Source organism: Cervus canadensis, chromosome 13 (genome assembly GCF_019320065.1).
Source record: "Cervus canadensis isolate Bull #8, Minnesota chromosome 13, ASM1932006v1, whole genome shotgun sequence".
Classification (NCBI taxonomy): Eukaryota; Metazoa; Chordata; class Mammalia; order Artiodactyla; family Cervidae; genus Cervus; species Cervus canadensis.
In genome coordinates, this window is record NC_057398.1 from 9,734,034 (window position 1) to 9,761,235 (window position 27,202).

The 27,202-nt window shown below is 38.6% G+C and overlaps 2 protein-coding genes across 3 annotated transcripts in view; one reads left to right on the forward strand and one right to left on the reverse strand.

Annotated features, from left to right (window-relative positions):
* The window catches only part of NSL1 (NSL1 component of MIS12 kinetochore complex), a 39,459-nt gene extending 27,292 nt beyond the window's left edge, over positions 1-12,167 (reverse strand). Inside the window, exons 1-2 of the mRNA XM_043485713.1 lie at positions 11,900-12,167; positions 6,071-6,149 (exon numbers count right to left, since the gene is read on the reverse strand). Coding sequence (XP_043341648.1) covers positions 6,071-6,149; positions 11,900-12,133 — 313 coding nt within the window. The 5' untranslated portion in view covers positions 12,134-12,167. The remainder of the gene's footprint in view (positions 1-6,070; positions 6,150-11,899) is intronic.
* A 50-nt stretch (positions 12,168-12,217) lies between these two features.
* Positions 12,218-26,026, forward strand: TATDN3 (TatD DNase domain containing 3). 2 transcript variants are annotated; one of them, XM_043485838.1, is made up of 10 exons: positions 12,218-12,356; positions 13,710-13,742; positions 14,654-14,727; positions 14,938-15,022; positions 17,717-17,779; positions 18,688-18,797; positions 18,966-19,021; positions 20,334-20,446; positions 23,295-23,375; positions 25,083-26,026. In XM_043485838.1, exons 1-10 carry the CDS (start codon positions 12,291-12,293, stop codon positions 25,224-25,226), a joined length of 825 nt encoding a protein of 274 aa, XP_043341773.1. In that variant the 5' UTR covers positions 12,218-12,290; the 3' UTR covers positions 25,227-26,026. The 2 variants fall into 2 exon arrangements, with proteins under 2 accessions (XP_043341773.1, XP_043341774.1); XM_043485839.1 differs by having other exon boundaries at positions 23,298-23,375.
* The last annotated feature ends 1,176 nt before the right edge of the window (positions 26,027-27,202 follow it).

Here is a 27,202-nt window from a genome sequence, read left to right on the forward strand (position 1 = left end):
ATCAAGAGGCTCTTCAGTTCTTCTTCACTTTCTGCCATAAGGGTGGTGTCATCTGCATATCTGAGGTTATTGATATTTCTTCCAGCAATCTTGATTCCAGCTTGTGCTTCATCCAGCCCAGCGTCTCTCGTGATATACTCTGAACAGAAGTTAAATAAGCAGGGTGACAATATACAGCCTTGAGGTACTCCTTTCCCAATTTGGAACCAGTCTGTTGTTCCATGTCCAGTTCTAACTGTTGCTTCCTGACCTGCATATAGATTTCTCAAGAGGCAAGTCAGGTGGTCTGGTATTCCCATCTCTTGAAGAATTTTCCAGTTTGTTGTGATCCACACAGTCAAAGGCTTTGGCATAGCCAATAAAGCAGAAATAGATGTGTTTCTGGAACTCTCTTGCTTTTCAATGATCCAACAGATGTTGGCAATTTGATCTCTGGTTCCTCTGCCATTTCTAAATCCAGCTTGAACATCTGGAAGTTCATGGTTCATGTACTGTTGAAGCCTGGCTTGGAGAATTTTGAGCATTACTTTGCTAGCGTGTGAGATGAGTGCAATTGTGCCGTAGTTTGAACATTCTTTGGCATTGCCTTTCTTTGGGACTGGAATGAAAACTGACCTTTTCCAGTCCTGTGGCCACTGCTGAGTTTTCTAAATTTGATGGCATAAATTTAAGCAGGGAAGAATTTGTCACTACTCTGGCATCCCCACTGGCTCAGGGGTAAGGAATTCACCTCAATTCGGGAGATGTGGGTTTAATCCCTGGGTCAGGAAGATCCCCTGGAGAAGGAAATGGCAACCCATTCCAGTATTCTTGCCTGGGAAATCCCATGGTCAGAGGAACCTGGCAGACTACAGTCTATAGGGTCATAAAAAAGTTGGACACGACTTAGTGACTAAACAAGTATGTACTGGGTTGGCCAAAAGATTTGTTTGGTTTTTTTACATAACTGGCTCTAGTAGTGCTTAATTGTCTTTAATTTCATTCAAAACAATTTTGTTAAGAGTGTACTGTGACAGTTGTCATATCATTGTGTATTTTTTAAAAAAGCTTATCAATTGGTGAATTTTTGAGTAGCCATTTTAACACTGACCATGGAAGAAAAAAGCAACATTTTCGGCATATTATGCTTTATTATTTCAAGAAACATAAAAACGCACTTGAAACACAAAAAGAAAAATTTGTGCAGTGTATGGAGAAAATGCTGTGACCAACTGAACCTGTCAAAAGTAGTTTGTGAAATTTCATGCTGGAGTTTTCTAAAGGGACAATGCTCCACGGGTGGGTAGACCAATTGAAGTTGAGAGAGATCAAATTGAGACATTAATCGAGAACAGTCAACATTACACCATGCAGAAGATAGTCAACATACTCAAAATATCCAAATCTAGCACTGAAAATCATTTGTACCAGCTTGGTTATGTTCATCACTTAATGTTTAGGTTCCACATAAGCGAAAAAAATCTTATTGAGCATATTTCCATATGCAATTCTCTAATGAAACATAATGAAAAATGTCCTGTTTTTAAAACAAATTGTGACGGGAGATGAAAAGTGGATATTGTACAATAGTGTGGAATAGAAGAGATTATGAGGCAAGTGAAATGAAACACCACCAATCACACCGAAGGTTGGTCTTCATCCAAAGAAGGTTATGTTGTATATATAGTGGGACTGAAAGGGAGTCGTCTATTATGAGTTACTTCCAGAAAACCAAACAATTCATTCCAACAAGCGCTGCTTCCAAGTAAACCAACTGGAGGCAGCAATAGGTGAAAAGTGTCTGTAATCAGTCAACAGAAAACACATCATCTTCCATCAAGATAACATAAGACTACATGCTTCTTTGATGACCAGACAAAAACTGTTACAGCTTGGCTGGGAAGTCCTGATTTCATCCGCTATATTCACCAGACACTGCACCTCCAGGTGTCCATTTATTTTAGCCTTTATAAAATTCTCTTAATAGAAAAAATTTCAGTTTCCTGGAAGACTGTAAAAGGCACCTGAACAGTTCTTTGCTTGAAAATATAAAAAGTTTTGGGAAGATGGAATTATGAAGTTGCCTGAAAAATGGCAGAAGGTAGTGGAACAAAACAGTAAATATGTTGTTCAGTGAAGCTCTTGGTGAAAATGACAGACTGTCTTATTTTTTACCTAAAAAACCAAAGGACCTTTTGGCCAACAACATACTATATGCCAAGCCAAGTACTAAAAACACAGTGATGAGGAAAGTATATATATTCCCTGCTCTCAAGGAACTTACTTTTTAGGTCTTTTTAAAAAAATGTATTTATTTATTTGGCTGCACCAGGGCACAGCTGCAGCATGCGAGCTCTTTGATCTTCATTGGGGCATGGGGGATAGCCCTCTCAGAATAGAGGGGCAGGGAGAAAGTTGGTTTTGCCTGTATATTCATTCTTTCATTTGTTCACTCATTTGCACAATAAATCTTGTGAACAAAACACAAAAGCCTCTGCCCTTGTGAAACTTACTAACTGATTCTATGTATTAGATCAGATACAAACCCTATTAATTCTATCTTCTGAACATCTCTCGAACCCATCTTTTTTTCCTCTTTCCTAGGGCGGTCTTCACCGTCTTTGGCTGTATTACTGCAATAACTTCCTAAGGTCTGAGAGGTTCTCCCTTGAATTTCTCCCTTCTCCAATCCGTCCCTGACACACCCAGCAGTTAGATTCTAAAACATAAACTTTTTCTTGTTACAGTAGTGCACCCTTATCTGTGGTTTCACTTTCTGCAGTTTCAGTTACCTATGGTCAACCACAGTCTGAAAATATTAAATGAAAAATTCTAGAAATAAACAATTCCTAAGTTTTAAATTGTGTGCCATCCTGAGTAGCATGATGAAATCTCAAGTGGTCCTACTCCATCCCACCCAAGACATGAATCACCCCTTTGTCCAACCTATCCTGCCCATTAGTCATTTGGTAACCACCTTGGTTATCAGATCCACTGTTGCAGTATCTCTGTGTCTGTGTCCAAGTTACCCTTATTTTACTCAATAACGGCCCCAGAGCACGAGTTGTGATGCTGGCAATTCAAACAGGGCAAAGAAGGGCTTCCCTGGTGGCTCAGTGGTAAACAATCTGCCTACCGATGCAGGCGACACAGATTCAATGACTTGTCTGGGAAGACCCGACATGCTGCAGAGCAACTAAGCCCACCGCTACTGAGCCTGTGCTCTAGAGCCCACAAGCCACAGCTCCGGAAGCCTGTGAGCCCTGAGCCCACGCTCTGCAACGAGGGAAGCCGCCTCAAGGAGAAGCCCGCCCACCACACCTAGAGAGCAGCCCCTGCTCACTGCAACCACTAATAGAGAAAAACCTGTGGAGCAACAGAGACCCAACACAGCCAAAAATAATAAATGAATTAAAAAAAAAATCAAATATGGCAAAGAGAAGCTGTAAGGTGCTTCCATTAAGTGAAAAGGCAGAAGTCTGCAACTTAATAAGGAACAAAAATGTAGGCTGAGGTTGCTAAGATCTACAGTAAGAATAAATCTTCTCTCCATGAAATTGTGAAGGAGGAAAAAGAAATTTGTGTTACCTTTGTTGTCATCCCTCAAACTGCAAAGGTTACAGCCACAGTGGATGGTAAGTCTTTAGTTCAGACAGAAAAGGCATTAAATTTATACAGTAAGATATTCTGAGAATGAGGGAAAGAGACCACATTCACATAACTTTTATTACAGAATATTATTATAATCATTCTATTTTCTTATTAGTTATTGTTAATTTCATTAAGCCTAATTTCTAAACTAAACTTTATCATAATTATATATAGGATGGATAAACAAAGTCCTACTAGCACTGGGAACTATATTCAATATTCTGTGACAAACCATAATGAAAAATAATATATATATGTATCTCATTGAGTCACTTTGCTGTACAGAAGAACAGCAACATCGTAAACCAACTATACTTCAATAAAATTTTTAAAAGAATAGTATACACAGGGTTTGGTACTATCTGAGATTTCAGGTATCGACTGAACATCCTGGATACATCCTCCTAAAGGGTATGGGGAACTAGTTTCGGGATGATTCAAAAGCATTACATTTACTGTGCACTTTATTCACATTATTATTACATCAGTTCCACCTCAGATCATCAGAGGTTGGGGACCCTTGACCTACAGGACAAAGTACAGATTCCTCTGCATATGCTACAGGGCTTTATGTGATTTGGTCCCAACTTGGCCTCATCTATCTCAATTCACTTCTGACATTTTCCAAACATATCACTCCTTCGTGCCTTTAGGGCTTTCCTGATAGCTCAGTTGGTAAAGAATCCGCCTGCAATGCAGGAGACCCTGGTTTGATTCCTGAGTCGGGAAGATCTGCTGGAGAAGGGATAGGCTACCCACTCCAGTATTCTGGCCTGGAGAATTCCATGGACTGTATAGTCCATGGGGTTGCAAAGAGTTGGACACAACTGTGCGACTTTCACTTTATGCCTTTGCACATGCTTTTTTCTTTGCTTCAAACATCCTTCCAACCTCCTTTCTGTCTACACTTTTATTTATTAAATGCATTTAACAGCAAGCTACTCTGTCATGTCTTCTCCCACTTCCTGAAGAGTAATGTGTTTTTGTCTATTTCCTTCATTTAATGAATGGTAAGAATCATATCTTTTCATTTATTTCCTGGAACTTGGTATGGTGTCTGACATTTATCAAGGGCCCATGGAAGAAGGTAGAAGTGTAGTATTCTCAACTATTTCCCCTCAGAGTTAAAAGGGGGAGGGGGGCGGGGAGGGACAAAGAATATCCAGTTTTCAGCCATCCAGCAAGGCTGCCAACCTGTCATAAAACACACGTGTTGATCTATAAACTGATTAATCATATGCTAAAGGCAGTCTGGACCAAACAATACAGCAGTTCCAAACTGACTTCACAGAACAAGAGTCACATAAATACTCAGTAAAGTCTGTCTAGTTTGAAAATACTCCTAGGTGATTCTGATATGCTGCCTTCCCCACTAATTGGCAATCACTCCGATAATAGTTGAAAAATCTGATGTTGTTTTTTTCATTTTAATATATAAACCACAAAGTGAACTCTGGTGTCTTTGAAAAGATAATTATAATAATGCCAGGGAGCAGAAGTAAAGTCTTCTGGGCAAAGAATTATCTTAACGCTGAGAAGAAAAATTATAGCCACAGAGAATTACAGGGCTTATAATAAGCTCAGAGGTATAAGTGGTTAATCTTAACAGCTAGCAGTGACATCAATCTATGCTGGTCAGATCTCTGCACTATCACCATGGGGACCAGAAAGGCACTCCAGTCCACCTGTCAGGACAGCCCTCTTCCTGGACGTTGCTGGAGAATTCTGTCTCTGTTCCCACACTGATCATTCTTTTTCTCCTACATTTTTTTCCTTCCTACACTAACCATTTTCTTTCTATTAAAACTTCAATTTCTTTAAATATGTCACCTTTATTAGATAGGGTGCAATCTAGTCTGCCTGGACCAGCAAAATATTCTGCCTTTTAAAGGAGGTTTCTGCAAATATTAAACTCCTCCTTTATATGGTACTCATACAGTTTAACTTCACATTTCTAAGAGTATTTCACTATCTACTCAAAGGATTGCTTATAAAAATATAATTTGACTTATAAATTATTAAGCATAGGAATTCTCTGGGCCTGCTTCTTCATCTCACAATAGTTCTATAGTATCTTCCAATAAGCTACTGATGAGGGTACGAGATGAAAGTCTTGTGGGAATGCCAGATAGCATACATAAAGGATCATGGTAACCACTACGTTGTTTGTCTCAATGTATGACCTTAATAGTCTTCTAGATTAGTTTTCTCTTTTCTTCCAGTAAAGGAACTCTGCCAGTAAAGAGGTGACACTGAAAACAGGCAGGAATTCCCTAGCAGTCTAATGGTGAGGACTTCGAGCTTCCACTACAGGGGGCATAGGTCTTGATCCCTGGTTGGGGAACTAAGATCCTGGAAGTGACATGGCAGAAAATGAAATGGAATGGCTACAAAAATAACTCAGCAATGAATGACAGAGGGACAAAGTGAAGTCACATACCCATAAAGCAACTGTCTGAAGCTTCCTGCCATGCTTGCCCATTAATGCTGACGTTCTCTTGCACAGCTGATTCAAAAGTCTGCAATAAAGTCACAAAAATCAAGTCACTGAAAATAACTATAAATACTGAATTCAAACATTTGGACAATTCAGATTTGTGATAGAGAATATATAAAAAAGTATAAGACTAGATTACTAGCATGCTTATGCTTTTCAATGAAGTGAGATTCCATTTCAATCAATTATTCTACCTACATTTTAGTTACAACAGCCATTAAGCTACCCATGAGAAAATGTGAGGAAAAGTTTTAGAATACTGGTGCAAAAAAAAAAAAATTAACTTCTTATATGAAAGGAAAACAAGCTAACAAACTGGGCTCAAATGAATCTCAAGGGTATAAGTAATACATCTGCTGCTGAATGAGGGTCAGTGTTAACAAGTGGGAAAATACACAGGCTTAAAAGAAAGTGAAATTAATTTCTACTTTACAACAGACTATATTTTTTTTTGGGGGGGGACTGCGTTGGGTCTTAGTTGCAGCATGTGGGATCTTCGCTGCATCACTGGAGATCTTTCACTACGGCAGACGGACTTACACAGACTCTCTAGCTGTGGCACTTGGGATCAGGGTTTCGGTGCTCGGGCTTAGTTACTCTACAGCATGTGAGTTCTTCCCAGACTTGGGGTTGAACCCACATCCCTTGCATTACAAGGCAGATTCTTAACCACTGGACCACCAGGGAAGTACTAGGACTCTTTTTTTGAGATGTACTTTGAAGTAGGTAATGATGAAATGACATGAGAGATGCAATTTGCTTTAAAAGAGAAGTATAACATATTTTTGATAACTGCTAAATTTGGTGATAGACATATGGATGTTCACTGTGCTAGTCTATTTTTTGTAATGTTAAAAATGTTCATAATACATTAAAAAGTAAAAAACTAAAGAAACTTGATGGTATCATCCAAATTTTAAATGCACATTCCCTATAGCCTAACAATTTCACGTCTATCAATATAACCTAAAGGACCATTCTCATAAAAACATAAAGAAAATAAACTGAGAATGCTTATTTCAGTTTGAAATTCTGAAATATTGAGGGAAAAATATCTAAATTCAAAACTAGGAGGATGGCTAAATATACAATATACCCATATCATACAATACTAAAAGAATGAAGTCCATCTCTATATAACATTAACAAATAATAATCAAAGACATATTTGTTTTTTTAAACAAAATCAGGATGTTAACAATATATCAGCATGACACTATTAGTATTAAAAAAAAAAAAGAACACTTTTTAAAACAGAGAGATAGCTTTAAAGCCAAAAAAGAGAAGGATTATACCCTCCAAAACAGTTATTTCCAAGAAGGAAGAGGGATAGTGGAGAGGAATTGAAAGATTTTTGCTTTATGCTATTTTTCATAGTGAGAATACATTTTATATAATTAAAAATAGTTTAAAATTATCCTTCAATTTAAAAATAAATTTTTAAAAAAGGAAAAAATAAGCTTAAATCAAATGATGACTGATAATTATGAGTTAGAGTATGTATTCTATACTTTAAAGATTTTTTTTTTAAAGATTTTTATAAAGTAAAATCCTTACTCTATCCAATTCTATTCAAGAATTATCCAATAATATAATTGCCTTTTTAATATTCATTGCATAGTTGTATCAATTTTTTTTAAAAATTACTTTATTACTAGAGAAATGCAAATCAAAACTACAGTGAGGTATCACCTCACACCAGTCAGAATGGCCATCGTTAAAAAGTCTACGAACAATAAATTCTGGAGAGAATTCACTGTACTGTTGGTGGGAGTGCAAATTAATACAGATACTGTGGAGAACAATATGGAGGTTCCTTAAACAACTAGGAATAAAACTACCATATGACCCAGCAATCCCACTACTGGGCATACACTCTGAGTAAACCATAATTCAAAATGACACATGTACCTCAATATTCACTGTAGCATTATTTACAACAGCCAGGACAGGGAAACAACCTAGGCATCCATCTTCAGACCAAAGGATAAAGAAGTTATGGTACATATATACAATGGAACATTACTCAGCCATAAAACCAAACAAACGAGTCAGCTGAACTGAGGTGGATGAACCTAGAGCTCGTTATACAAGTGAAGCGAGTCAGAAAAGAAAAATAAATGTCATATATTAACACATATATATGGAATCTAGAAAAATGGTACTGATGAACCTATCTGCAGGGCAGGAACAGAGACACGTGTAGAGAACGGACCTGTGCACACAGCAAGGGAAGGCGGGGATGGGATGGATTGAGAGAGTAGCACTGACACGCATAACCTACCACATGTAAAACAGCTGGTTAAAAATCCACCTGCCAATGCAGGGAACGTGGGTTCAATCCCTGGTCTGGGAAGAGCTCACATGCCCTGGAAGCTGCTATATAATACACAGAGTTCAGCCTAGTGCTCTGTGACTACCGAGAGGGGTGGGAAGGCAGGGGTGTGGTCTGGTGGGGCAGGGGTTGGGAGAGAGATTCAAGAGGGAGGGGATATATGTATACTCATGGCTGATTCACGTTGTTGAACAGCAGAAACCAACACCTCATTGTAAACCAATTATCCTCCAAATAAAAAATAAATTCCATGGTAGCTGAATAATGGCCCCCAGAGATGTCTGCATTCTAGTTCCCAGAACTTGTGAATATGTCATCTTATACGGAAAAAAAGGGAGATTTTGCTGGATGTGATGAAGGATCATGAGATGTGGACAGTGTGTTTGATTATTCAGGTGGGCCCAATGTAATCACAAGGGTCCATACCAGAAAAAAAAAAAAAAAAAGGGCAGGAGTGTCAAAATCAGAGGGAAGGGGTGTGTGAGCAGAAGTCAGAGTGATGTGCTCAGAAGATGAAGGAAGGAGCCATGAGTCAAGAAGTGCAGCCTCCAGGAGCTGGGAAAGGCAAGGGCAGGGATACACCCTAGAGCCTGCAGAAGAAATGCAGCCCTGCCAGCGCCCTGACTTTAGGACTTCTGCCCTCCAGAACTGTCAGAGAATACCTTTCTGTTGTCGTAAGCCACTCAGTGTGGTAACTTGTTACCTCAACAATAGGAAATGAATACACTGTCCACATCCTCTATCTCTGTTGTTTTTGGATTGTTATTTTCAATCTCTGTCCCCAGCCCACTACCCACACCCAGTATAAATAAATTAAAATATTAAAAGAAAAAAATACACAGGACTTTCCTAGTGGTCCAGTGGATAAGAATCCGCCTGCCAATTCAGGGGACACAGATTTGATTCCTGGTCTGGGAAGATTCCACATGCTGTGGGTTAACTAAGCCGGTGTACCTCAAGTCTGTGTTCTGCGACAAGAAAAGCCACTGCCACGAGAAACCCGCCTGCCACAACTAGAGAAAGCCTGAGCACAGCAATGAAGACTCGGTGCAGCCAAAATTAACCAATTAATTTTTGAAACCCTTAAATAAATAAGTCTACAAATTATAAATGCTACTCTTTCATGATTGGTGGGAATGTAAATTGATACAGCCACTATGGAAAACAGTATGGAATTTCTTCAAAAAATTAACAGTTGCCATATGATCTGCATCCTACTCCTGGGCATATATCTGGAGAAAAGTACTAAAAAAAATTTGAAAAGATATGCAGGACTTCCCTGGTGGTCCGGTGGTTAAAAATCTGCCCACCAATGCAGGGGACATGAGTTCAATCCCTGGTCTGGGAAGATCCCACATGCCATGAGGCAACTAAGTCCATGCACCACAGCTACTGAGCTTGTGCTCTACAATCGAGGAACTGCAACTCCTGAGCCCACACACCACAGCTACTGGAGCCCACATGCCCTAGAGCCAGTGCTCCACAAGAGAAGTCACCACAAAGAGAACTCATAGCATAGCAACGAAAGCGTAGCTACCACTCGCCGCAAGTAAAGAAAGTCCTCGCGCAGCAACGAAGATCCAGCCAAATACAAAAATAAATAACTTAAAAATTAAAAAAAAAAAAAGATACGCATCCCAGTGTTCACTGCAGCACTATTTACAACCACCAAGACATGGAAACAACCGAAATGTCCATCGACAGTTGAAGCACAAAGACGTGGTACACATATACAATGGAATATTCCTCACCCGTAAAAAAGAGGAAAGAAAGCCGTCTGCCACAACATGGATGGACTTGTAGATTATCATATTAAAGTGAAGGAAGTCCGATAGAGAAAGATATATGATATCATTTATATGTAGAATCTAAAATATGACACAGAAGAACGTGTCTATGAAACAAAGTCACAGACATAGAGAAGAGATTTGTGGGTACAAAGCAGGAGGTGCATGGGAGAAGGATGGATTAGAAGTATAAGATTAGCAGATGCAAACTTTTACGTGTAAAATGGATAAACAACAAGGTCCTCATGTACATCACAGAGAACTATATTCAATATTCTGTGATAAACCATAATGGAAAAGAAAGCATACATATGTATAATTGAATCATTTTGCTATACAGTAGAAATTAACACAACATTGTAAATCAACTATACTTCAATAAATTAAAAAAAAACTATCACAAAAAATGTTACTATATTAAGTGGTTTTAGATAGAGATGTCAACATTACTGAAGCCTCCGCCTTTTATCTGTTTTCTTAATTAAAACACAAGTGAATTCCCTTGGTAGTTTAAGTCTTCACATCTTTTATCTTCAAATTTACTTTCTCATCCATTAATAAAATATAATCGGTTAAGCCAAGTTCCTCTTTTCCTGTAAGGAGAATTAATGTTCCAAGTACCTTAGCACTTCCTGGAAAGGGGTAAATTCTAAGATTATTACACAAAGAAAACAAGTCTTCTCCCATGAAATTACTACTACAAATGTCCTCAGGTATGTCTCTATCCTTCTCTTGCTAGCAAGCGGGGAATGATATAAAAGTCAATGTATACAACACTGAACACAGAATCACAACCCAGGGCGTGTTCCTACATTCTTCACCCACTTAACCTTTATTTTGTTTGCACTGTGGTCAGTAAAACTGTACTGCATTACAAACATTTTAACATTTTCCCCTGTATATAAATAGGTTGTGTGCTTTCTTCAGACTGGCACAAATCCCTCAATTTGTTGTCTTCCCCCACCCCTGATCTTCTACAGAGCTTTGCAAAATATTTGAGAAAGGAAGGGGAAATGGATTATAAGGGTCAGTGTGATCTTAGTGAAGTTTATAATGGAAAGCTTCCTTACCTATTCTAGACTCGTAGGGAAAATGTTTTCGCTCTTTACAAGATATTCTAAAAGCAAGCAAAAAGAAAGACCAAAAGCTAGCCTGGTGACTGACTTCCAGGATTCTCCTTACTGAGTCTCTGTCTACACCGTCCAACAGGGTACAATCCAGCCCCTTTGTGGCTGCTGAGGCCTTAAAATGTAGCTAGTGGAAAAGGACATGAGGTGTTAAGTTTAAGACAAACGTGAAAAGCTTGGTATGAACCAAAGAATGTAAACTAGCTGTTACTTTTTAAAAATTATTACAAGTTAAAATGGTATCTTGGACACAGTCCGTTAAATAAACATCATAAAAATTAATTTCACCTATTTTCTTCCTTTTAATTTCAAGTGACATACATGGCTCGCCTTGCATTTTTCGGTCGGACAGCACTGGTCTAAGTTAACTAACACCCAGCTGCCTCCAGCATCTATCTCGTTCCCTCGCGTTCCCCGGGCACGTTAAACTCTGCCCAAGCCGGCCGTGGGCTCCTCCTGACCACTGAGACCGGGGTGTGGAGAAAGCGGGTGAAAAGACAAGAGATGGCTACTGGGCCCGTACCCACTGCGCGTCTCGCAGCGCGGGCTCCCGAATCTCCTCAGGCAGCGCGTCCCCGAGCTTTTGCACGAAGCTGCCGCACAGTTCTAGCATTTCCGTCACGGCTCGCTTCGAGGTGCAGCGCACACGGAAGTCTTTTCGGTGTGTGGCAGGGACCGAGGCCCTGTCTTCTGTCCCGGCCACTCTCCCCACGTCCCGCGAAGGGGAACGAGCCACCGACCCAAAGGCCCGCTCCATCTTTCCAACTTAAACTGTGGGCGGGAACTCGAAGGGCGGAAGGGCGGGTTCCCCGGGAGGAAGGAGCACCCGTCCGGCCGGAAACTTAGCCCAACGAGGCATTAGCGTTCCGGCTGAGGCTCCGCCGGAGAGTCCACGGGTTTTGGTGGCTGCGAAGATGGGGGCGGTGGGCGTAGGGATGGTGGACTGTCATTGCCACCTCTCCGCCCCGGACTTTGACCACGTACGTGAGGGCGAGGTCGGGCCGTGGGAGCGGGGCGGCCCCCGTCCTTTACCCTTCGAGTTATCCTCCCGTGGGGCGAAGTTCCACGCGTAATGTCAACGTGCTTTACCTGCTACATTGGAAGCCAGAGGCTAGTGTTAGAGAAAGAAGAGGGGGTTCTGTTTTGGCGGACACCTCTCAAGAGGTGACCCTTAAGTTGGGGAAGAAGGACAAAGCGGTGGGTGCATGGTGATGAGGAAAGCAGGCGGGTCGCAGGCCTCCAGACAGGACAGAATTTGGCACATTCAAACTATCGAAAGGCTGGGTGGCGTCTGATGAGCTAAAAAGAGAGAAGCATAAAATCGCACTGAAGAAGTTTGCATAGGAACGGTGAGGCACGAATTCACATTTTATTAGAATCACAATGGGGATCCTGTAAAATGGTTTGTCGGATGGTAGGGTGGTTGAAAGAGAGAGACATAATCTGATAATCCATCTAAAAACCTTTCTGCTGATGTGTGGGTAAATGGATAGAGGAGAGCAAGGGTTAGAAGTTAGAAAACCGGTTTGGAGGCTTTTGCAGTGTTGAGACTACAGATGATAGAGGTTGCAGGAGAGTTGCAAGGGAGAGAAACAGATGGATTCAGTTATATTTTGGAGATGGATTCTAAAGTACATACTGAGAAGAATTGGATGTGCAGAGAGGGAGAGGAAGAACTTGAGGATGCTGTAGAGAGATGATGGTGCTGTTTACTGAGATGAGGGAAAACAGATTGGAGAAGGCAGAAGGAATAGATTTGTTGGGGAGAAAATAGTTATGCTTGGCAAATGTTGAAACCTGATGTCCATCTGAGTGGAGATGTCATATGGTCATTTTAAAACGTGAATCTTGGGTTCAGGAGAGAATTACAGACTGGAGATAAAAATTGGGGACTCACTAGCATAATGAGTATAGTAACGAGATCACGTAACGGGAAGTACACAGAGAGAAGCCTACGGTCCTGAAATCAGAGGAGAGAGAGCCAGTCGAGGAGGCTGGATAAGTAGCCGATAGCTAGAGAGAAGTATTTGCAGAAGCCAAGAGTAGAAAATATTTGGGGAAGAAAAGAGTAGACAAGTAAGGAGTTTCTAATGCTGCTGAAGGGTAGAGTAGGACAGAGAAGTGTCTTTTATATTTAACAATAACAGTTTCTGTTCCAGTAGAGTGGGAACATAAGCCAGAATTTACTGAAAGAGTAAATGGAAGGTGGGTCAGCTAGGCTCATCACACCACCCTGTTCCTTGCCATCATTGTCGTCTTTATGGTGCCTCAACTGCATTGGTTGATGCATTGGTTGCATCTAAAATAATCATGATTACGTATGTTTATTTTAGGATCTGGATGATGTGCTGGAGAAAGCCAAGAAAGTAAGCCAATAGCTATACATGCTCTTTTTTATTTTCCTACTAATTTTGATCTAAGATAGCTTGAAATTCAGATATAATATGTTGATGTTGCTTCAGTAAAAAAACACATTAACAATAACCAGCATCTATTGTTTGCTATGTGCCAGGCCCTGAACTAAGCCCACTCTGTACATTATCTCATTTAATGTTTCTCAACAATATTCTAAAGGAGCTACTATTTTATAGCCAGCCATTACCTGTTTTATAGATGAGGAAACTAAGGCCTAGATTAACTTGTCCAAAGATGCATCACTAGTAAAGTGATACAGACAAGATAGTCTGAATCCAGAACTCATGCCCACAGCCACCAGGCATGCCAGCTATATAGAACAGGTTGGTCCGTCTGTCAGTTCTTAAATTAGCCTTATTCTGAAGATCTTGGAAAAATTATAAAAGTTTTCTGAAACATTTTGAGTTGTTTGGGGGAAATTGTTAATTTTTGGAAGCATTTATGAAATTCATTACAACTAGCATTTTGTGGTCTTCCTTGAAAGTTATAGAAATGGTTGCCATTTTTATTTATAGCCATCTTTCACTACCACAATTTAATTATGAGTGTGGTATTTGGAGTAACATAGGCCTAATGATCTTGGGCAAGTTATTTGACTCCATCCAAATGTCTCTTGATCCATACAATGGATTACAGCAATTCCTGTGTCAAAAGGGTGTGCAGATTAAATGGGGTAATATTTATATTCACTGAACATAGTGCCCAAAACACAATAGCTAATTAGTGATAGCCATTATGATTATCTTGATGGAGTGTGAGTGAGCAAGGATAACTAAAAGCACAGAAAACTTTAAATTTTTATTTAACTGTAGTGGATGTATATTGTTTGAGACTCTAACTGTTCTATTCATTTTTGTTTCAGGCCAATGTTATGGCTCTTGTGGTGGTCGCTGAACATTCAGGAGAATTTGAAAAGATTATGCAGCTTTCAGAAAGGTGCTACGTCTCATTAGGAAATAGAATTGCTAATAAGGATGCATTTATGGTGCCATGTTTATAATATCAAAGATCACCCATATTTAAAGAGAATGAGAAGAAAAAAATTACATTAACAGCCTTAAAAAAATCCTTTCCTACTTGTTCTTCAGAGTAACATTGTCTCCTAGTCTAATAATCCTGCTTTCTTAATTCATTCTACATTTTTAGGTATAAGGGGTTTGTCCTGCCATGCTTGGGTGTTCACCCAGTTCAAGGAGTTTCACCAGAAGACCAAAGAAGTGTCACATTAAAGGTAATAGTCTTATAAAACAGGAGCCATAAAAAAACGGTATTACCCTTTGACTCAGTAATCCTCCTCTTTCTGATTTTTATTCTAAAGCAATAATCCAAAAGAAAGAAATTCTATCTTCTTTCACAAAGAGGTTTATTACAGCATTATTTGTAATAGAGAAAAAGTGGGAACAGCCTAGCAGTTCAAAAATAAATAGTTAACTTATACAGTGTTAAATATGATGCTACAGTGTTAAATATAACTTTACAGAAAATGTGGCTTATAAGGTATATGTGCATGAGTGCTAGGTCATTTCAGTTGTGTTCAACTCTTTGTGACCCTATGGACTGTAGCCCGCCAGGCTCCTCTGTCCATGGGATTCTCCAAGCAAGAATCCTGGAGTGGGTTGCCATGCCTTCCTCCAGGGGATCTTCCCCAGCCCAGGGATCAGACCCGCATCTTCTGCGTCTGCTGCATTTTGGGCAGACTGTTTACCCACTGACCCATACACTGGCTCCTGTCCCTACTTAACCCACTGCACTCATTTCTGTTGAAAGCCTGACCCCTGTTCTAAAGGTTCTAAAGACTAAATATTTTCTTTAATAAAAAATCAATTCTAAAAAAAAAAAAAAAAATCAATTCTAATTATTTTAAATCAGTCAGAATAAATCTCTCCTCTCCCTCCCCTTTGCCTTCCTTTCCTTCTCTCTCCTTCTTCTTTGAACAACATAGTGGAAACATCATAAACTTTGAAGTCAGAGAGACTTGGCCTGCTGCCTCCTGCGATCTATGGCACTTAACTTTGCCAGGTTTCCGTTTCCTCATGTGTGAATCCTGAATAATTATTTGCAGTATTCCCAGTCATAGAGTATAAAGCTATAGAATATTTAAAAACCCCATAATAGAACCATTAGCTATTAAGGAACTTGAGATCTTATGGAGGAAGTAGGAATAGAGCTAAAGTCAGAAATAGACCTATGGATGTCTTTTGAAATATTTTTACATGTATTAAAATGTTAAAGACCACATATATTTATACATATTAGTGATATGAATTAGTATTTCTATTAATAATTTACTATCCTTGACTTGCCAGAAACTTCCAAATTATTTCATGAAGAATTGAAATAGTCTCATTGTAAGTTTGTTTTCCTGTTTTTATAGATAATACATATACCCTCAGAAAGACTTTTTCCCTATATCTGGTCTTCATCCAAATGTGTAATTTCTTTGTCTTAAGATTTTCTAAGTGTGCTACATTTCCTGGGTAATGTGTCCAACTTCTCCAGACCCTTTGAGGTCCCAGACACACAGATTAGTTTGAACGTTTGATACAGAAGATCTTTTCCTGACACTGACCTACTCAGCTGTTGTTAGACAGGTAACTAGGGTTATATACGCTTAGCTCCTCTTGACAATATTATTTCTTCTTCATTGAGTCTACTGGAATTGTAAGGCCTTGATTTATCCTCCCTCATCTTCTTTTCTCTCTCTTGAGGCATAATTATAACATCTTCTCCTGTTCTTCAACCATCTGTTTTACCTCCCTTTTCTTAATTCTTCTTTTTCTGATTATTCTCACTAGAAGTACTTTGCCTTTATATACTCTGAGACTGAAATCCTCAAAAGTAATTTAAAATATCTAGAAGCAAATTTTCCACATATTTGTTTTTCTCTTGCCTTACAAGAAAACCCTTACAGGGGAAATTCTCTTTTTTTTTTTTTATTTTTAAAATTTTTTCTTTATTTTTTATTAGTTGGAGGCTAATTACTTTACAATATTGTAGTGGTTTTTGCCATACGTTGACATGAATCAGCCATGGATTTACATGTGTTCCCCATCCCGCTCCCCCCTCCCACCTCCCTCCCCACCCCGTCCCTCTGGGTCTTCCCAGTGCACCAGTTCCCAGCACTTGTCTCATGCATCCAACCTGGACTGACGATCTCTTTCACACTTGATAATATACATGTTTCAATGCTATTCTCTCAGATCATCCCACCCTCGCCTTCTCCCATAGATTCCAAAAGTCTGTTCTATACATCTGTGTCTCTTTTCCTGTCTTGCATATAGGGTTATCTTTACCATCTTTCTAAAGGAAATTCTCTTTAAGTGGAAATAGCGATACGGAAACTAGTAGTACACAGTTACTTCAGTAGTTGACAAACAGCCATATACATGATATTTAGTATTTATATTGTTGAAACTTTAAGACAAAAATAGGGTATGTAGAACTATAAAGATGAAATCAGTGAAAATAGTGGAAAAGATGTTTGGGATTATCACTATTAAAATTCACAAGTCATTCATTCATACCCTAAGAGGAGAATATAACAGTGCACTCCCAGACTCACCAAGGTGACCACCTGGTGGCTTTATTCTTTCTTGCTCAGCTATTCCAGGAAATCCAGATCACTCCTCCTAAATACCAGGTAATGCCTCCTAAACAGAAGGAAGTGTTTAAGTGGGAATCTTCATGAGAAGTAATGTTCTTAAAACTAATTGGGTATGGGACATTTCTGCTCAAATTTCCAGCTAGAATTACTCACCATTATAGAAGGATTACCATTCCTAGTTCCTCAACTGGGTAAAGGCTATGTATGTAAAGGACCCAGCATAGCATAGTGCCTGGCATATAATAGGTGTTGGTACAAAACCTATGAAATTCCTCGCCTTCTATTTGAATGAATTTACTTTTTTTTTTTTTTCCATCACAGGATTTGGATGTAGCTTTGCCCATTATCGAGAATTATAAGGATCAGTTATTGGCAATTGGAGAGGTAAATATCCACTAGCTGATCAAGTGATTTCTAATCCAGACCTCCATGTGATACATGAAAGCAGTCCTTAATTCAGTGTTGGTGATTATAACAGACTTAGATAATTATGTTCACCCTGCTCAACTGAATAGTAACTTGTCAGTACTTCCTCAGTAAGCAAAAGCACTTGGGGATAAAACAATAGAACGCCTCCCCATGGGCTTGTTAATGGAAGAAAACTGCCTTATTAACATTTCAATATACTTTGCTTTTTTTTCTTTTGCTTAAATAAGGGCATCTCTCTGGTTAGTTGAAATAGTATGTACAAGCATACTTTAAATATTAATAGGTTAGAGTTTATAATTTTAAAACCTTTTTATTAAATAATTTACAGTTGTGAAACATTTTATCACTTGGTAATTCCACTTGTAAAGATAAAAGATAAGAGTAACACATTCAGAATATAGCTTATAGCAGTGCATGCCAAAATAGCATCAAGGGAGGCAGTCCTTTATAATCATGACTGTCCAGCATGGTGACCACATGCAGCTATTGAGCCCTTGAATTGTGACTGGCGCAAACTCATGTGTGCTATCAGGATAAAATGCACAGAGGATTTCAAAGTCTCAGTACCTCAAAAAAAGAATGTAAAATAACTCAATAATTTTACATTGGTTATGTGTTGAGATAATAATATGAATGACTATAATAATATTGATAATGTTTTAGGAATAGTGAATTAAAGTATATTATTAAAATGAATTTCACCGGTCTTGTTAGTGTTTTTAATGTGGCTGCTGGAAACTGTAAAGTTGTGTATGTGGCTTGTGTATATGACTCATATTTCTCTTGGATAGTACTGCTCCATCATCTGTCTTTTGGGATTCATTAAACCATAAACGTGATTCTGTTTTATTTTTCTGTTATAGGTTGGACTGGATTTCTCCCCCAGATTTGCTGGCACTGATGAACAGAAAGAAGAGCAAAGACAAGTCCTAATCAGACAGGTCCAGTTAGCCAAAAGACTAAATTTGCCTTTGTAGGTTAATTGTCATCTTTCTGTTAATAGTTTTAAAGCACATTATTGATAAATAATGATTCTCCTGAAATGGAGCTCTATTTTTCTCTTTTTCTTAACTACTTTAATAGATCAAAAATAACATGTTCATAGTAAATACTTAAAAGGAATTTTTTTGTTATTAAACAGAAATGTTCACTCACGCTCAGCCGGAAGACCTACCATCAGCCTCTTAAATGAGCAAGGTATGTAGGTTCCTGAGAAAAATGTTCCTAATGTTTAAACTTGACAATTCCAGTCTATGTTCTCATAGAACAAGCCATCTTTATTTCTTTTCTTAAAGGGAAGGGAAAGGGTCATGGGTAGAGATGGAAATCAATTAAGATGGTTTTGCAAGTCAGCCTACTATTTACAAGGTTTTCAGTGTGATTGTAATGTTCATCAGGCCAGGATAAAGCAAATGAAAAATTAGATCAAGTAAAATAAATAAATAAAATTTTTTTTAAATTGGATCAAGTAATCTTTAGTGCCTTCATTTAAAAATTAGCAGCTCCAGTTTTTTAAGCAGCTTAACCAGCTGATTGGTGAGAAAGAGGAAAACGCACAGCAAAGAAGGGTGATCGCATTGGGGTTAATGTTTTGCCTGTTTTGTAGCTGCTGCTTCAGAAAGTGGCATTATTCAGATTGTGGCCATCATACATAAAATGCACTGTCATCTTCACCAGTTGTTCCTAAAGGAAAAACACTTCTCATAGGATTACTTTTCAAATTTTAAAGTGAAATTTTTAAAATTTCTTCTTACAGTAAGAAATGTAGTTTATTTTGAAACTCGGTGTAGACTCATATAGAAAACTGACAGAAGTTTGAGAAGCAGTACATCTGTATGTATGTGTGTATAGGTATATGTGTGTGTATGTGCATGTGTATGTATGTATTTAATATAAGCACACGCTGGCCAGTCATGACCCACAAAGTTGATTTCATAACTCACAGTTGTAACCCACTAAATGTCACACCTGCCATTTGAAAAAACAATATCAAATAGTGAGGTAAACGTAATTGCCTACAACTTGAAAGCATTGTACTTTTCAGTGGGGAGTACTGAATTCCTTGGGATCACTGAGAGCATGATTTTTATGGAGGCTGAGCAGCCTTGCTTTGAGAACTGGAAGTAGTTTTTGGGAAACCTACTCTGGCTGTTGAATTTGTGAATCATTCAATTCTTCATTTCCAGTAGCATCCTTCTTAAGGACAGTTTGACCACTTAAAAACCTGTTAGGAACAATAATTTGAGAGTTCACAAACTTCAAGAAGGTTTGGTATGAGAAGTTTAAATAATTGTTTAAAATTTGTTTCAATTTTATTTACTTATTCTGCAGATTAAGAATTTACTATATTTTTATTCTACTGGTTGAACACTGTACGTTTATCTACCCTTTAGAAACCACAGAACCTTCTAGTGACCAACATTTACTTAAAATCTGTGTTGTTCAATTTGATTAGTGGGAAAACCTTTCATTAAGGAAATAAAATGAACTCTGATTTAATTTTTGAGAGGTGCTGACAAAGTGTTGCTGCATGCGTTTGATGGTCGGCCATCTGTCGCCATGGAAGGAGTAAAGGCTGGGTACTTCTTCTCAATTCCTCCTTCTATCATAAGAAGTGGGCAGGTAAAATCTTTCATTAAGTTTCGTTCTACACTTCGTGAAATAGCACTTTAAAATATGAACTTTTACTTTGCTGTCGTGAACTTTTACTGTTCAGTACTGTTTACGTTACTGTACTGTTGTGTACTGTTCTGGTTTCATTACAAAAGTTAATCTTAGGTCCCTACCTCATACTTACATCAAGAGTAACTCATAAATGGATCAGAGACCTAAATGTAAGAGCTGAAATTACAAAACTTTTAGAAGAAAACAGATCTAAATCTTTGTGACCATAGATTAGGCAGTGGTTTTCTTTGCCATGACACCAAAAGCACTAACAACCAAAGAAAAAAATAGATAAATTGGATCCACACACAAAAAATTGGGCAGCTCATGCTCAAAAGACCTTCCCTGATAGCTTTCAGAAAAGTGTTTTAAAGGCTGCGTGAGGGAGAAGGCTGCAGGGCATGTGATCAGCTTGTGCTCAGTTCTCAAATTGGCTGACATCAAGATAAAGTTTTAAGCATCATCAGTCAGTCTTCTGGTTTCAAATGGTCTGAGATCTACATGCTTGAGGTCAGCAGTTTTCATCTGGTGACGGTCTGCTTCCTGTAAAAACAACTTTGGAATGTGTGTCAGACCTCCGTCTGTATCTTTCAGGGAACTGGAAATTTGGTGACTCTCCTGTATGACTGATTTGTAGTCTAAGTTGTTACCAGTTTTCCTTATCATTAACTCTTGAACCACCTTTTGAGACTCAGGGGAGGCCTGGAAGACTAAAGTTGAAGCACTTTATTTCAAAATACTGGGACACTGGACTTTATTTTCAGGTGGAATGTTCTAGAGTTTCAGGTGGGATGTTCTAGAAATAGGTCAAGTTAATTAATAGTCCAAAATTATTTTTTATTTACCAATTTAGCTTAGTTTTGTTTTTTTTAATTTTTATTGAAGTATAGTTGATCCAAGATTATTTTTATTTTTCCTACTTTTATCATTCATGGAAAATTTCTTATTTAGTAGTACTTTTTAGCAGTGGTATTTCTTTTTCAAAACTAAAATGCTATTATTTTTTCTAAGTTTAAAAATAATATTTGTGCATTATAGAAAATTGAGGCACTTCAGAAAAAGACAAATTTCAGGTCAACCCAACCCATCCTACCACTGAGACAATCATTGTTAACATCTGATTCATATAAAATATGAAGATGTCATATCCTTTTTGTTTTGTTTTGAGTTAGCTTCATGGGTACTTTTTCTATCTATAAACATAGACCTATTTCTTCTTTAAAATGATTATATAATATTTTACAATCTGGATGTACTGTAATTTAGTTAAGTGAAAGTGAAGTCGCTCAGTCGTGTCCGACTCTTTGCGACCCCATGGACTGTAGCCCACCAGGCTCCTCCGTCCATGGGATTTTCCAGGCAAGAATACTGGAGTGGGTTGCCATTTCCTTCTCCAGGGGATCTTCCCCACCCACGAATCAAACCCGGATCTCGTGCGTTGTAGACAGACACTTTACCGTCTGAGCCACCAGGGAAATTTAATTTAATTAAGCATTACCTTAAGTAAAGGTTACGTTGCTTCTAGTTTTCACTGTTAAAAACAGCACTTCAGTGAATAGCTTTGTCCGTCCACAGTTGTTCACATAACTTTTGCAGTTACTGTGTATAAATGGAACCATTAAGAAAAAGGGTATGTATTTTTAAATATGTGGTTAAATTGTCACATTTCCTTTGAGGAAGTTTATACCAGTTTAATTTTTGTCTGCCAGCAGTGCATGAGCATACCTGTGCTTTTGAAATTTTACTCTTTTTTTTGGCTGTGCTGGGTCTTCGTTGCTGTGCTGGCTTTTCTCTGGTTGTGAGCAGGGGACTTCTCTTTGTTACAGTGTGTGGGCTCCCCCTCGCGGGGCTTGTCTTGTTGGGGAGCACAGGCTTTAGGGTGTGCGGGCTCAGTAGTTGCAGGTCCCAGGCCCTAGAGCGCAGGCTCCTAGTTGTGGTGGGCGGGCTGAGTTGCTCCTTGGATGTGGGGTCCTACTGGACCAGGGATCGAACCGTGTCTTCTGCATTGGCAGGTGGTTCTTTGCCACTGAGCCACCAGGGAAGCCCTGAAATTTTTACTCTTAAAATAATTTATTTTATCATTGTTCCACTCTGCATCATGTATCACCTTTCCATTTTTTAACCTTAAAAAGTGCAGAGGCAACAAGAGAATTGCTCGTGGTGTAAAACTCACTGAGTTAATTGAAGTCCTTATAATCCAGGCAAGATCATAAACAGAATATAAAACCATCTATTTCCTAATCTAAAATTCAAAATATGCATATGAACTTGGATTTATAAACATAAAACCTTGACTGCCTTAGAGTGAATACCAGGAGGAAACCCTGAGTATGGTAGCGGTGGAGAAGCAACAGACATCTCTTCTGTGGATCTTTCAGTGAGCATGTGATACCAGATGTTTGGTTCTTGCTGGATGTACCTCATTTTTCGCTCTTGGTTACTACTCTTGGAGTCCCTAGAGGCTTCAGATAATTTTTGACAAACTATGTAGTGTTTTTTTGTTTTTTTTTTGCCACACTGCAGTGCTTATGAAATCTTAGTTTTTCATCCAGGGATCAAACCTGGGCCCCCTGCAGTGGAAGCACAGAGTTCTAACAACTGGACCACCAGAGAATTCCCAAAAATGTTTCTTTTTAAATCTGTTAGCGCAGAATGGTGAGAACATAGTGGACATTTATTAGTTGAATATTCAGGCATGAATTTTAGATTCTTGCAGAGTAGAATGCATTGACAGGTAGGTTTAATGCTCCTTATTTAATCTTTACTTCTCATGATTTAAACTTACTAGCTTTCTCTTTTCTCTAAGAAGCAGAAACTTGTGAAACAGTTGCCTTTAACTTCAATTTGCTTAGAAACGGATTCCCCTGCGCTGGGACCAGAAAAACAGGTAAATGATTTCCTATTTCTACATTATTTAGTGTATCTTTCATTTGAAATATTTTCGATTTAGCTGTGTTTCTCATTACAGTGTAAATACAATGGAATTTTACTTTAGTGCTAAGTTGAAAGGTTATATTGACTTAAATTTCATCAGGTCTTTTCCAAATATGGCTGTAGTGCTCCAAAGAATATTATTTGCTATGGGTCACAACCTAATTTATGTAATATTGAAATCTAGGCCAGTATAGTAGAAAAGCTTAGTGTCTACACCTGAAACTACCACCACAGATTGCTCATGTTGAAACCTCAATTGGGCTGTTTACTAGCTGTTTAGGATCCCTTCTTATCTGTAAAAAAGGGATGGTAATAATCATAGTACCTATCTCACAGAGTTATTTTGAGGATTAAATGAGAAATTCCATGAAAAACTTAGAACAAAACCTTGCCTATGATAAGCACTAAATAAATGCAAGTTCTTATGCCCTTCCACACTTTTTTTCCCCACACTTTTTTATATCCATATATGTACACATAATATATTTCTCATAAAAATAGAATTAGCCTTAACACATCATCTCATATCTTGTTTTTATGTGGTGAACATGTGTGTTCGTCAATAAATAAACACTTTTCCTCATTCTGGTTAATAACTATATAAATTTTAGCGTGTGAGTATATTTAACTGGATATTGCCATGTAGGTTGTTTGTTTCCAACATAGTACAGTTGACTCTTGAATAGTGAAGTGGTTGGGGTACTGACGCCTTCTCCAGCCCTGCTCCATACCGTGGAAAGTCCTCATCTATCTGCCCTCCATGTCTTTAGTTTTACATCACTGGATCCAGCCCTCGTTCACATGGTACTGCATCCACAGATTCAACCCAAGTTTGGATTGTACAGTACTGTAATTTTTATTGAAAAAAACCTATGTATAAGTGGACCCACCCAGTTCAAATCGTGTTGTTAACAATATAAAGAATGTCCTTGAACCTAAATCTGGGTGTATGTTTTTCATTGTTTTTTTAGCAGCCTATATTATCAAGGTTATTTTTTTTTTTACTCTTAACAGTTATCTTATTCCTCTGAACAGTATCATCCTGAGTAAATAATAATAACAGTAATATATTTCATCATCTCTAAATGCCAGTGATTGTAGATGTACCACTATTTTGTGACCCTTAAGGGAAAAAACACTACCAATTATACTTCGACATGCCATTGAATGTCAATAAAATATTTACCAGTTTCAGAGACGTTAAGATAGGGGAGAAATGCGTCGTAGAATGTGAAATATGGGTGCATAATCTATTTACTCCTGAGACACACGATGGCATCACTTGAATCACACCACTGCGGCCTGTGGCGGGTAGTGGCCACGCAGCAGAACACAGCCTTTACAAGCACTTGCCTGAGGAGCAGGTCCCCCAGTGTCCACTGTGCAGACTGCGTCGCGTGCTAGGTTCTGGGACCTCAGCGGTTAACACCCTGCCCTAGGGTATTGTGAGCCCTGTGTTTCAAGAGCAACATAGCCTTACAGTCAGTGTTGTAGCCCTAGCTTTCAGGCTGAAGTTCAGGGCCTTCTCCCCACCCCCATTTTAAAAAAAAAGAACCCATGAGTTGTTAGCTACTCATTTTCATCTCTTTTATCCACAGTCTCCAAGGATTGCTTCCGTCAAGTGTCACGGTTGACTCAGTGTCTCTTTGTTCTGTTTCAGGTACGGAACGAGCCCCGGAACATTTCCATTTCAGCAGAATATATTGCCCAGGTGAAAGGGGTCTCAGTGGAAGAAGTTATAGATGTGACAACACAGAACGCGTTGAAACTGTTTCCCAAGCTTCAGCGGCTGCTCCCAAAATAGCCTCTGAACCAAACCACCTGCAGAGGGCAGTGTTTGAGAAAAATAAGTGTCCTGACGCGTCTCAACTGGAGAAGCCACCGGAGAAGTATCAAGATAGGGAAGATTATAATTTTAGAGAGAAGTTTCTCTCAGAAGGAAAACTGGGCTTAGATCCTGAAACCCTGGGTTCAAATTCTACCTTGCACAGCTTTTCATTTCATGAACTCATAGCAGGAGATGGGGAACACTGCTGCCTCTTACTTTGCCCGTTAAGAGCAACCACCCAATGAACTGAAACCGTTTCTTCTGGCGAGGGTGGCTCCCACAGATAAGAAATCAGCGCTACTGTGATGGCATGGAACAGGCCACAGTTTGATTCTCTACCACCTCTTTGATTTCCCAGAGGATTTATCCAGTGACAGGAGAGTAGCTAGTTTCTTCTCCTGTCAAAATCCTGTCTTTTCTGGGTTTGCAAAACTGAACTTTGCATTTTGAATTCTCTCTCTAAGGGAAAAATGATCAAGGTTTTTATATTGATCTTATATATTGATTCTGACTTGTGAAGCCAGTGGTTTGTACAATCATCATTAAACACCAAGCCCCAAAGTTTAGTTACTTGATTTTAAGTTCCAGTCTGAATTTTTTCACATGTTCAAAATGTAACTTCATTAAAAATGTATCTGACATTTTTGCAAGCAGTAATATTTTACATTCTCAAGTTTTGAAAATCTCAGGAGTGAAGAGAATCTTGTACATAGTGGTGATGGTAGCACAACAATATGAATATGCTTAATGCCAATAAACTATACTGGTAAAAATTATTAAGATGGTAAATTTTGTTATGGGTACTTTGCTACAATTTAAAAAAAAAATCTTAAATGTAGTTTATAAAGTATTGTGATTCATACCTAACCCTGAGTATTTAATTTTGTTAAATTTTATAAGCAGCAAACACTGGAAAAAGTACCTGCCAGAGAAACAACTTCCTAAAATCAAAGAGATTTTACATAATCTTCAATATTTTGAAATGAATTCATTTATGGAGGCGTGAGGGTAAAGGGTCCCCAATCAAGTTAGACCATCTTAAGAAGCAGAACAGGACCCTTTATGAGATATTCAGTCACTCATCACCATGATGACAGATGAAATTCCTACATTTAGTGGGAGGTTGTGTTAAAACTGGGTTTCTGAGTTCTGTTTTAGCTCTCTCTCTTTTGCCCGTTTCCTACCGCCGTCTGCTCACAATCCCTTTGTCAAACGTCTTCTCACCTTTAAATCCTTCAACATCCAACTTACATGACTTTAGCCCACACAGTCACCCCAAGCAGACGTGTCTTTGCCCTCTAAACTGCGTAGCCGTTTTCTTCATTTATTCGTCGGTTTCTTTCATCTGTTACACAAATAGTTACTGAGCTCTTCCTACAGGTTGCCCACTAGTCTTAGGTCAGTAGGCTACAGAGAAAAACGGGACAGTTCTTGTCTTCAGCTCTCAGTAAAGATTGACAAGTGGACAAATTTTGAAGCAATGTGAGAAGTAACTATAATGAAAAATGAAATGCTATGAAAACCAGTCTGATGACATTTAACACGTGAATCCTTTTTATTAGGGTTACTTTATGTTTTTTACCTCCAGAGATTGTAAACCTTTTGACGGCAAACTATTTTTGTCTTTGCATCTTCTACGTGTCCCGAAGCAAGGTTTGCAATATCATATGTTCTCACATACTTATTTTAAATAAGTGAACAGAGATGGTCAACGAGAGGGCGGGATGGCAGCATAGGAAGACTCGGAGCTTACCTCCTCTCAAAGGCACACAGATTACAACTATTCACAGAGCAAGTATTGAGGAGAAAGACCAGAAGACTAGCAGAAAAGATCGTCTACAACTAAAGATATAAAGAAGGAGCACAATGAGACAGGAAGGGCGGAGACATGGTATCATCAAGACCCATACACCCAGGTGGGCAATTCACAAATGAGAGTTGATTACAACTGC